General features: G+C 37.8%; 1 protein-coding gene across 4 annotated transcripts in view; it reads left to right on the forward strand.

The window, feature by feature from the left end:
* Positions 1–8258, forward strand: part of wwp2 (WW domain containing E3 ubiquitin protein ligase 2) — a 76656-nt gene extending 68398 nt beyond the window's left edge. For 3 of the 4 annotated variants that reach the window (XM_015397937.1, XM_015397939.1, XM_015397938.1), the window contains 7 exons: positions 2199–2332; positions 4197–4337; positions 4434–4554; positions 5675–5779; positions 5901–5997; positions 6556–6628; positions 7650–8258. In XM_015397937.1, coding sequence (XP_015253423.1) covers positions 2199–2332; positions 4197–4337; positions 4434–4554; positions 5675–5779; positions 5901–5997; positions 6556–6628; positions 7650–7749 — 771 coding nt within the window. In that variant the 3' untranslated portion in view covers positions 7750–8258. The remainder of the gene's footprint in view (positions 1–2198; positions 2333–4196; positions 4338–4433; positions 4555–5674; positions 5780–5900; positions 5998–6555; positions 6629–7649) is intronic. The other variant, XM_015397940.1, reaches the window with a different exon arrangement.
* The last annotated feature ends 3444 nt before the right edge of the window (positions 8259–11702 follow it).

Raw genomic sequence — 11702 nt, forward strand, 5'->3', positions numbered from 1 at the left:
AAGCAGAATCGTCACTGGAAATCCAGTGGCACTGTAGCGAAGCTAGTATTTTTATGAATGTCTGAAATTTCATGATTACAGAGGCTGGATATAAGGAGATGAAGCAGCCTGCTCATGTGCTCTTTATCTGTGAACTGAACCACGCCGAGCCCAACTGATGAACTAGTACTAGTTAAGCGTGATTCAATTGTGTCTGGCACAGTCCGGCTCAGTTTTGCGTGCCGTTTACACTCAACAGTTATCTCGGTGAGCGTGCTCTCCACAGTTTCAAAAAGGTCATTTAAATGGGGCTTTAGACGCATTCTCTTTACTTCTTGAACTTGTTTTGATTTGGGCTCGTCTGCCGAGACAAACAGAACCCCCCCCTGCACCACATTATGCTCCTGACCGACCCCGCCCACAGCGCAGTAGGAACACAATTGGGCCGTACTAAAACTGTCACCACAAAGTCAGGAGCTTGAAAATGTGTCGGTAAGCTGAAGCATTAAGAGCTCCTCCCTATTTAAGCATCTAAGGGGCCCCATAAGGTTTGGAGGTCTGTAGCTGCTGTGTCTGCAGACAGTTTACTCCGTTGCACCGCAGCATCTTTGTGTTTTTGCAAAACCTACCACTATATGACTGAGTGGCTGCTCGCCTCCGCTTTATAACACCATTTAGCAGAGAGGAAGGTGGTACGCTTGATCCCAGCAGACTTATAGTCTCTGAGCTCCTCACATCAATCTGTTAGGTTTCAGATGTTTGTAGAAGCTGCTTCCCTCAGAGCTGGGTTTTATACAGCTGTGGTCATGAAAGTGATAAAAACACCTGGACTTAATGGTTTGGATGAGGGAACCGATACTTATGGCCGTATAATGCATCTGCAATAAATAGCTTCATTAAGAAAATCGCTGCGTGGGGGCACAATAGACAGGGTCTCCTTTAAATTCGTTGTACCCTAAGAGTTCACCCAATTATTCTGCTCCTAGGTTTGAACATGTGAAGCACAGTTTGTGGTTTTTAAATGCTTCAGTTGATTTGTGAAAACAAACCCAGCAAAGCTGACTGGTCTCATGTATCGTGTCGTCACAGCCCTGGTTTTAACATCTCCCCAGTCCAGTGGTCTTCAGCTTTCACAGCCTACAGTCAAATTTGAGGGTTTCTCTTTTTGGGACGCACTCCAAACGCCTAAGACTCCCAAACCCTCCACCCTCCCCGCCAGCTCTCGCCCACACCATGAGCTCACTGCTCAAACCAGCCTCCACCCGCCACCAGCTGCCTATATTTAGTGCTAGAAATTCACTTTGCTTTCTCCCAAAGGCCCTTTTTCACCATCTACCTAACTGATGGCGTCCTCCCTTTTATTTTGTAAGTTTCCACAGCTACCCTCTGTGTGAAATCCCTCCGCTGCGAGACAAGCGGATGGCAGGTCCGCCCAGAGAGACGGAGCAGACTGGGACTGAGTCAGTCCTTGGACGTCTGTGTTGTTGTTGGCACGTCGAGGCTCTCAACCCTCTGCGGTTTCTCTGACATTACGCAGCTCTGTCTGGATGATTTTCTGCAAACACACACCCCTAAACAAGATTAGGATAGGTTTAACGCTCTTTAGGTTCTCGTATTTACATCCAAGTCCAGGAAAATTATACGTTTTACTTTTTTTTCTTTTTTTTTCCTAACCAAAAAAAGTCAGAATAAAGCAGGAGTTTAACGTTTTCTGCTTGGGTCAGACACACTTTATGCAAACGATTTGAATAAATGGCAGCTCTGATTATAGAAATAAAAGAGCCATTAATGCTTCCTGTAAAAAATGAATAAATACGTTGGCTGTTTAACTGCTTCTGACACCCAACATCCCCCCTCCCTCCCTCCCCCCCCCGTGAGTCACCGGCAAAAACACTTAACACTTACTGTAAAAACTCGTGTCCATGAAATAACCATGAATTATCCCAGAACAGTGAGAGGGCATAGATGTCGTCATCTTCTGCCTTGTTTTCATTCATGTTGCTGTGTAACATGAAGCTGTTAAAATCATTGGGTTAATGTTGCTTGTTTTTTGGGGGATATTTTTTTACACAATTAAAAGCTTCATTGGTGACACAACAACTCAAACCCAACGTATCACCTGGTTCTTTGAGTTGCAGACAAATTGTAATGTTTTTATTTGAGCCGTGATCTGCAGGCGACCTTATTCCGGTATATAATCTAACATGTCCTCCCTGCAGGCTCTGTACCATGGAAAGTTTATCGACACCGGCTTCACGCTGCCGTTCTACAAGCGCATGCTGGACAAGAAGCCAACTCTGAAAGACCTGGAGTCCATTGATCCTGAGTTTTATAACTCCATCATGTGGGTTAAGTAAGTAAAGCAACAATAAGTCACTTCTTGTTCAGTTTTATCCTTTGAACAGAAGAAAATCAGGATGTTATTCCAAATGAAAAAGTCTATCCTGCAGGATTTTGCAGGATAGACTTGCAGGAAAATAAAGATTTCATCTTAAATCTGCAGCCAATTAAAGCTTCATTGTACATAATGCTGCTGTAGAGGACCTAATATTATAAAACAGTAATGGTAATTAAGGACTAATAATGTTATAAAGGGGGAAATTAATATAGTAGGACTTGTATTTATAGCTAAAGATGTTTTTTATTTTTATATTGTAATTGGAAACGTTTAGCTTTAGAGTAGCTCCTGCTGCTGGATCTATTCTTCAAACCAAACTTTTTTTCTTTTTTTTGTTTCAGGTGTTTTATATCAAATTCCGCATAAATATTTTTTAGGTTTTTTTGAAATTTTTTTGGAAAAAAACACTTAGATTAATCCAAAGTATTAATTGTGTCAAATACATATGATACCTCCTGGTTTCTTCTATGATTTCTCAACACTTGAATTAGAGATCCGCTATATAAAGTTGACTTTTTTAAGATGTTTCTGGTGTTTATTGTCTTAATAATAAAAGTGACAGTAAGAAATTAAGGACAGTTTTTCACTCTTAGAGCCTCACAAATATCACTGAATGAATTAAACTATTATATTGATAAATCATTAATTTCTATGCATTATTATAATTAACCAAGCTGTACCATTAAACAGCCCATAATAATATTTCATTATATATTAGAATATGTTTGGTTAAAAAGCAAAAAGGAGAAACTGTTTTAAAGGTTTGCACATTTCTCAAAATTTTAAAAGGGTTCAAATCATGCCTGTTTTGCCCCGCCCATAAATAAATTGGGCGGGGCAAAAGAGTACCTAAAAAGACGGAGTTATTTTGACGTTCTCTATGGTTTCTATATTTGCTGTAGAAAAACAAAAAAAACACAACTGTAAATTTCTTTAGCTTGAGATTATACATTTAGATTTATATTCACCAAATATTCAAAACTTTTATTCCCTTAGCCCTTTAAACCTGGATAAACTTCCAACAGGTTAAAATCTTAAAACACTGAGTTAAAACTTCGCAGACGTTCCCCTTCGTTTTCTGGGCAAACACCGACCCTACCGACTCTGTTGCACCAGATTGCTCTGCCTTTTATAACTGCTTTTTTTTTTAAGGAATGCAAACAACAAATATTATATATGCCTTTTAAAGTTGTTTATGTGCAGCATCACTTTTTCATGACGGACTGCTGGTTGTTGCACTGCAAAATGTATATCTAAGCAAGTCAATTTTTCTTGAAATATAACATTATAAAATCATGTTTGACATGAAAGATGCCAATTCCAAAGTTCTTATTTTCCTACTTAATTTAAGGACAAAAACACCTATTTTAAGAAATTATTATTATTGTTATTTTATTTTATTTTTTTACCACTTTTTGCAGTGTACAACTGTCACTATTACAGTCTGTTCAAACTGCCAGTGGGTTTGATTTAATGTAGTACTGGAAAGATAAAGAAATCTCCATGGTTTCCTACGTGTTAACGCTCGTATTATCCGTTATTCATAAATTACAGCTGCTATGACTAAAACACCATGTTATCTGGAATTTAGTGCATTTAAAGGTGTTGAAACATTTTATGCTTAGATTGTGAACAAATAAGTCTTACATAATAAAGAGCTGCTGCATTCAAAGATGTTGATGATGATCCACTTAATGGTTCAGCTTTAATAACATATAGTCACTGTTTACCATAAACAAATTAATTTCTTTAAATTGTTTGTTTTGATTTTCTCTTTTTAAGATATAATAAGTTTTTTTGTTTCTTTCTTTTTTTCTAGAGACAACAACTTGCAGGAATGTGGCGTTGAGCTGTATTTTGCACAGGACATGGAAATCCTGGGGAAGGTTTCCAGTCACCCGCTGAAGGAGGGCGGAGAGGACGAGCTGGTCACGGAAGAAAACAAGGAGGAGTACATCAGGTGAGCGAGCAGAGGAGGCTGGAATGAACAATCAAGTAGATCACTGAGAAATGGAGAAACCAAACCTTGAAGGTGAAATATGGTTTGTTCCTGCAGCCTGCTAACTGACTGGAGGTTCACCCGCGGGGTGGAGGAGCAGACCAAAGCCTTCCTGGATGGCTTCAATGAGGTGGTTCCTCTGGAGTGGCTCCGCTACTTCGATGAAAAGGAGCTGGAGGTGAGAAGGACGCGAATCAGGGCGGCAAACCTGACTTGTTTTAGAGCAGGGGTTTCCAAAGGGGGGCTCAGGACCTCCGGAGGGGTCGCTGTAAACTGCACCATTAAATCATTACATTAAATTATAAAAACTCAATTTTAAATAATAAACTGAATAATTAAAATTAATTAAAAATATAGATTTTTTATTCATAATTTATTGTATTAAATCAATAATTGAATGAATTTTTATTGTCTCTATGCACAGTGAGATTAAAGTCAAAAGTACAGGAAAGTGTGAGAAATACAACATAAATATGGTATAAGATAAATACATTGATATTTGCAATATATGCACACAAACATAACCATAATAAAAAAAAAAAGGTGAGTGACTTCATTTTATATTTATAAATTCATACGGAGTAAAGTCATGACGTCTTTTTAGGGGTCGACTGTCTGTTGCTGTTATTTTTGGGTCACAGGCTGACATGTTTGGGAAGCAAAAACAGTTTCTTATCATGTTAAACCTCAACATGTAAAAAGTCTTGTTCTATCATCTGTTCTCTCAAATAAAGAAATAACTGTATGAAATGGCTCATGAATACATTTATGTAAAATATAGTAGGAAGGTAACTTTATAATCTGAAAGTCAGAGGGACTAATGGAGCCTTTACTTTCTCTCATCCCAACCAAAGAATCATTTCCAGCTCATTTTCAGAGCACTGTCCTTATTAAAATACTTCACAGGCTTTTTTACACAATTTCCAGTTATTTTTTAAAGTTTCCAGACTGTCAGTTGTATTTCTTTAGCTTTTATTACAAATGTTTACACACAAAAGAGCGATTAAAAAAATGTTTGTATTAATCTTATCTTTTTCTTTATAATTTTAATATTTTGAGGAGCAAAAAAAAAACCTAAACATTTGCTTCAGGGTGAGAAAGAAAAACCTTTTGTTTCCTTATTTTTTTATTTAAAAAGAAGGAAAATTGTTTGCTCCTAGCGGAACAGTTTAATCAGTAAGATTTGTGACAAGTTTGACTTGAATCTAATGTAAAAACAACAGAGTGATCATAAAATGATTATGATCCTCTGTAACTGTTGAGTCGTCATGCCTCTGACGTTGTTTTGTTGCTTTCAGCTGATGCTCTGCGGCATGCAGGAGATCGATCTGGCCGACTGGCAGAAGAACACTATCTACAGACATTACACAAAGAACAGCAAGCAGATTCACTGGTTCTGGCAGGTAATGATGTCCAAACTCAACGGCCCAGCCGCAGACAGACTCAGACTCTGCATTGGAGCACGGCTCTCAGGGAGGAAACTTACCAACCATTAAACTGTGTCTACGTGTGACCCACCTGCAGGTTGTGAAAGAGATGGACAATGAGAAGAGAATCCGTCTGCTGCAGTTTGTAACGGGAACCTGTCGGCTGCCGGTCGGAGGATTCACGGAGCTCATAGGTACGCAGGACGCTTTGCTGGGATATAAGGGGGATGAGGTGCGGATGGAGCGCAGGCGACCATCTTCTGTCTGGTGGAGAGCAATATAACCCACTCCTCTTTTTAACATTTATTTCTGTTTGAAGTTTAGGTCTGGACTTTACAGCAACACCTTTATTTTTTATTTTCTTTTTACAAGATGCTCTGGTTCTGTTTCTGTGAAGCAAACCCAGATCACCACCCCTCCACTATCATGCTTGATAAATTTTTATGCTCATGTTATGTTTTAGTTAATCCAAATTTTATGAGCAGAATCAAACATGTTTTCCACACACGTTTTTCTTCCTATTTATATAATGAACTTCGAGCCTTCCATCTGCTGTTTTAGCACCAAACAATGTCTTCTAACACATAAGATGCAAGGACTAGAAAAGGTTTCCTATTTGGATGTTTTGAAAACTTTTTTTATTCAAAAACAGATTAATGGATGAATGGGACGCTCCCTGTCTTATAAATGAACCATTACTTGGATGAAAGTAAAATGACTCCTGTTTCTTTCTATTTCCTCCCTCCCTGCAGGAAGTAACGGTCCCCAGAAGTTCTGCATAGACAAAGTGGGGAAGGAGACTTGGCTTCCAAGAAGCCACACATGGTGAGAAACAACCTCATTGGCTGTTCAGCAAAAAAAAAAAATGTTGTTCCTTTAAGGAAGGACTTTAAAAACAGGATTCCTCCCCAGTGTCCGCTAAAAAGAGAGACTTACTGATGAGGAGCTGCTTTTGTTTTACTTTTATAAATTGACATTAGAAAATGTTGCATCGTATATAAACCGTTCATAGCTACAATTATTTAACCCCCAGAGAACAAAATTATAAATAAAAACTGATCAACCAGGAAGAATTTATGTGGCTCAAACGGTTTCTATGACAAATATCTCTATTAAAGCTTCTTTTTGCTCCTATAAACCTAGAAATCCAGAACTTTAATAGAGTTCTAGTTTGGCAGCATTGATGGCCACTATTTTATCTTGCAGGATTCCTTCTGAAAGACTTTGAGACATGTTTGGTATCCTTGTCCGGTCTCAAGGTTCAATCTTTCCTCACAGATGGAGTAACTTTTTCACCATGCATGTTCTGTTTGATTAAATCCATGTTGCCTTCTGTAGGCTGCAGGTTTATGGTGTGAGAGGAGGAACCACATCTGGCTGTAGTCAAGGGTGGTTCAGAGCCTATCAGTGTTTTTTTCCTGTGGCAACTGAAAACTCACTTCCTGCTGCCACCAAGTCCTGCTGCAGGACTTTGGTCGTCAGTCGAGATATTTTCCAGCTTAGGAATCCGGTGGCCACCACTGATGGCTGCTCAGCATCTGAAGTTTATGAATTATGCTTCAGACTGTCCTATGCCCTGTTTGTGCCTAGCGGGCCAAGTGTTTTTCTAACAGGCAATAAAGTGTTGCAGTAAACAAGCAACTGATGCAACAGATCAGGATTCATTTAAATAGGATTTACAGACTAATCAGGAAGAATAACATTTGCTGCATTAAAACCTATTTTTCTGTATTATGTAACAAACTCCAGATTTTTTTGTCAATTCAGTGAAGCGTCTGCAGCTGTACTGTTTTAGCCTGAAATTGATGGATAACTTCGCTTCTTTGCGTTTTTCCGCTCATTCCAGTTTCAACCGTCTGGATCTGCCGCCTTACAGGAGCCTTGAGCAGCTCAGAGAGAAACTGCTGTTCGCCATCGAGGAGACGGAGGGATTCGGACAGGAATGAACCCACGGGATAGTTTTTTTTCTTTCTGTTATCGATCTCATTTTGCAATTGTTAATCACAGGGCTGCAATCTCACCAAGCCGCTCACCTGCAAGAAGAAAAAGTTAGAATAAATGATGTTGGAGCGCACAGGTGGAGACAGTTGATTCTAGTTTGAATGGATACTTGTGTGAATGATCACTTTATTGTAATTGTTTGACTGGGAGCTGCGTACGTCACAGAAAGCACCAATCTCGGCTTATAAACCGCACCGAACCAGACGGCATTAAAGCCTTAATGTCGCTCCACGATCACAGCACAGCTAGCCGCCAATGCAGTATAACATATCTACCAGAGAAACACTTTTAGCGTTTTAAAAAGGACCCAAGAGCTGATCAAGAACGAGCACACCTCTGTTTCAGAGGTCAGAGAAACCAGATGTGATTTTATTTTTCTTTTCTGTTAATTGTGAATGTGAGCATTTTCTCTTGTACAGACCCCCAAAATAAACCAGATTTCAATCTTAAAGTGTTATTTATTCATCCTTTGCACATTTACATGACGTGACTATGCTTGTAAAAAAAAAACAGTCTTAAGTTCTGCTTAATGTTATATTGTTTTATTTAGAATTTAATACCCTGGATAAAAAATTAGGAGTTAATGGCCAGAGTGGCCGATTTACAGAAAGGAAAACAGATTAATGGCTGATTTTGGAACCACAAGAAATATCTATGGGATTTAATTAGTGTGAGGGAAAGTTAGTGACAGCATGAACACATCCCTGACCTTGAATGATGTGACAGTAGTAGATGCTGTGCTGTCAAGAAGCAGCATAGAAGGATGCAAACATCTCTGTGCTTGAAGGCGTGGGCTGAGCAGCGCAGCAGGAATGATCTTCTTTCTTTTTTCAGTAATTACCTTTAGAAATTACATTTTAATCATTTCCAGGCTGATAAGTCTCCATAACTGTGTTTCATGCCAGCATATAATCCTAAACCAGCTTTAAATACCTCCTGAACTTCATCCCCGACATGTCTGCTTTCTCCCTTGAACAACATATTGTTTCTTCACCTTTATACTGAGATTAAATGACACATATTTCTGTGATTTTTGAGGGCTAGTAGTAGCACTGGTTTTATTGAGTGGAGTTTGACTAGAAGAGGCTGAATACATATACTTACCACCTTTTTTGCAACATTGGTAAGTATACTTGTGTGCATATCTGTATTTTTACTGATGGTATGCACTTATATATAATGTTTCTCTTGTCCAGGGACTGCAGTTAAAAATAGCATTTTTGTTTACTTTTATAGTAATGTAATTTATTTAGTTTCTTTCTAGTGTACCTATTCTAATTTAGTTTTAGTCTATTTTTCTAAGAGAAAATAAAAACGTCTCTCCATGTTTATCATGTAAAGTCATTAAACACACTGAAGTTTTTGGCTTTAATGAAGTTTTTGGCTTGAATGCAACTAAATGGGAATAATTTGTGTTAAGGTTTAGTTACAAAGACCCTGAAGATAACCTTCTCCTTAGTTTTTAGGTTTTGGTCAGTAGAATAAAAATTTATTCAATGATTTTAAGGGGCTTCTAATGCCTGAATATTATATTGACCAGTGTTAGGTGGCTTGGTCAAGGAAAACGACTATTTTGCTGGAATTAAGATTCTAAAAAAAAGATTGAAAATTGAGGGATTGCTTTCGGCCCAATGAGTCAATGCAATCAGCTGGTTTTCCTTTGAACTAATCTGACTGCATGATCTGATTGAATTGTCTCTATTAAGTCCCTTAAGATGACATGTGCTGTGAATTGGTGCTATATAGATTAAAAAAAACATTTAAAAGTCGACTCATCATGGCCAATTTATAATCTTACACCTAAAATGTAGCAGCTAGGCATTAAAATGTCTAAAGGCTTTCTATACAGTTATATTTAACTACTTGTTTTGGAAATGTACGCTGAAGACCCCTGATAATCCATCTGCTAGTGCTGCTCTGCATCCCTTCCAGCCAAGCCTGTTTTCAACAATATCTGATGTCATTTTAACCAGTTTATTTTATTTCACCACCAACAAATGTTAATATCAACCAATTCCTTTTTCATTTTTAAGCATGTATAATGATTTCTATATAAATATAGTAAACAATTCATATACTTTCATGACAAAATTATGCATTTTATTATCAAAATATCTTTAACCAAATAGAATTATTACCTTACACGATAAACATTACTGTTTTGGAACCAAATTAAAACAGAGTCGAGTGTAAAATTCTCATAGACAAACGTATTGTTGGAGAACAATGATAAGTTTGACATTTTGTTTATTTGCTATATCAGATTTTGTCCAAAAAAAAAAATAATTTTCTTTATCAAAGCAATTTTATTTGTTATTCTTACACTGCAGGTTATTTTTGCATATTGCTGTTTGAACCAAAAGTATAAATCACATAAAATCTGTACTGTAAATAGATCACCTACTACTTTATTTCATTACTGTTAGTAACTCTAGATGATGCAAATCAAAAAGAGATTGCGAAACAGAGTAAATATCTGCAGATAAAATTTTGCTTGGGGCCCCATGGAAGCTTCTGACAGCAAGTTTTACTGCCTTATTGACAGAAAGGTCCACCACTTGCTTTATAGCAAGTAAATCACAAATATAAACCCTTCACTTTAGATCACTCTAGTATTTTTTTCTTTGCAACATTTAAACACAACTTGATTTTTAAATCGTTGGGCATCAAAGAGAAACATGAACAATGTCGGCCATAATTGAACCCAGTGCCTCTGAATCCACGAACTTAAAGTAGTTGGAGTGATTGCTGATGCAGATAGAGCTGTGCCGGAGCCGGCAGCATTTTCCACTCATCAGGACGCAGTTTGTGGTTTGGCCGGCGGGCTCTGGGTAATTGGAAGTAGATGCTGGGATGTAGCCACACAAACAAACTGTTGTCATGTCTTCCCCACTGTTGGCATCCTGCAGCCAACAGTGGTTCCAGTCTGAATGTGGGTCTGCGAGGAGCGACCCAGAATTCTGCAGTGGAAGCCGTGGAAATGTTCCAGGAAACATGAGAGGATTGCTGTAAATCCTGCTGAGCAAAGATGCAAACTGGCCCAGAGGATGGAGGATCCATGGTGCAGTGTCTTTAACTACACCTGGTTTTAAAAATACCTAAGCGATGCAGTATTACATCCAACATATACCTTACAGATAAAAGTAGACATCTAGCCTATGGTTTCTCATATTCTGTTAAGATAACATCCTGTATGCCCGGCCAATGGATATATCTGGGGTTTTTTCACATGGCAATTGCCATAATGGTGCAACATAAGATCATATTAGCAGGCCTGTTTAAATAAAGAAAAAGTATAATATGGCAGCTGTTTTATGTGGATTTCCTGAAGGTTCAGTTCTTGGGCTGTTTTTCATTATCAAATCACTGCTTATCTTTTCACTGTATGCAGATGACTGTCAGATTTATTTTCTTTTAAAACCAAACTATCCATCCTCCTTCCAACCTCCTTGATGACTTAAAATTAGGAAATGAAAAGAAAACACATTTGTTATTTCAGTCATCGTATCAGTAATTCCAGACTTTTGTCAAACCTTGATCTGAACTTAAACTTGTCAAAACATGACCAGCAAAGCATAGTTCATGTTTTTAACATCACTCAATGTATTTTGTAGAAATTAGCTTTATTCTGGGATCGACCAGGTCTCTCTCCATGCTTTCGGCACATCCAGGATTCTGCTGCTAATTTTTTAACTGGTAAATGTAAACAAACAATCAGGCTGAAGCTCAGATAATTGGACCTTTTCAGTTTAGCTCATTAGTCATAAGAGTAGACAGGGCTTCTCTTTTTGCTTATTTAGGTTGTCTTTGAATAACTTTTTTTTTTCTCCAGTGGCTGTTCACATGATGTGAGTTGGATTGTTTTATATATATATATATATATATATATATATATATA

This window comes from Cyprinodon variegatus, unplaced genomic scaffold (assembly GCF_000732505.1).
Source record: "Cyprinodon variegatus isolate N-32 unplaced genomic scaffold, C_variegatus-1.0 Scaffold898, whole genome shotgun sequence".
Classification (NCBI taxonomy): Eukaryota; Metazoa; Chordata; class Actinopteri; order Cyprinodontiformes; family Cyprinodontidae; genus Cyprinodon; species Cyprinodon variegatus.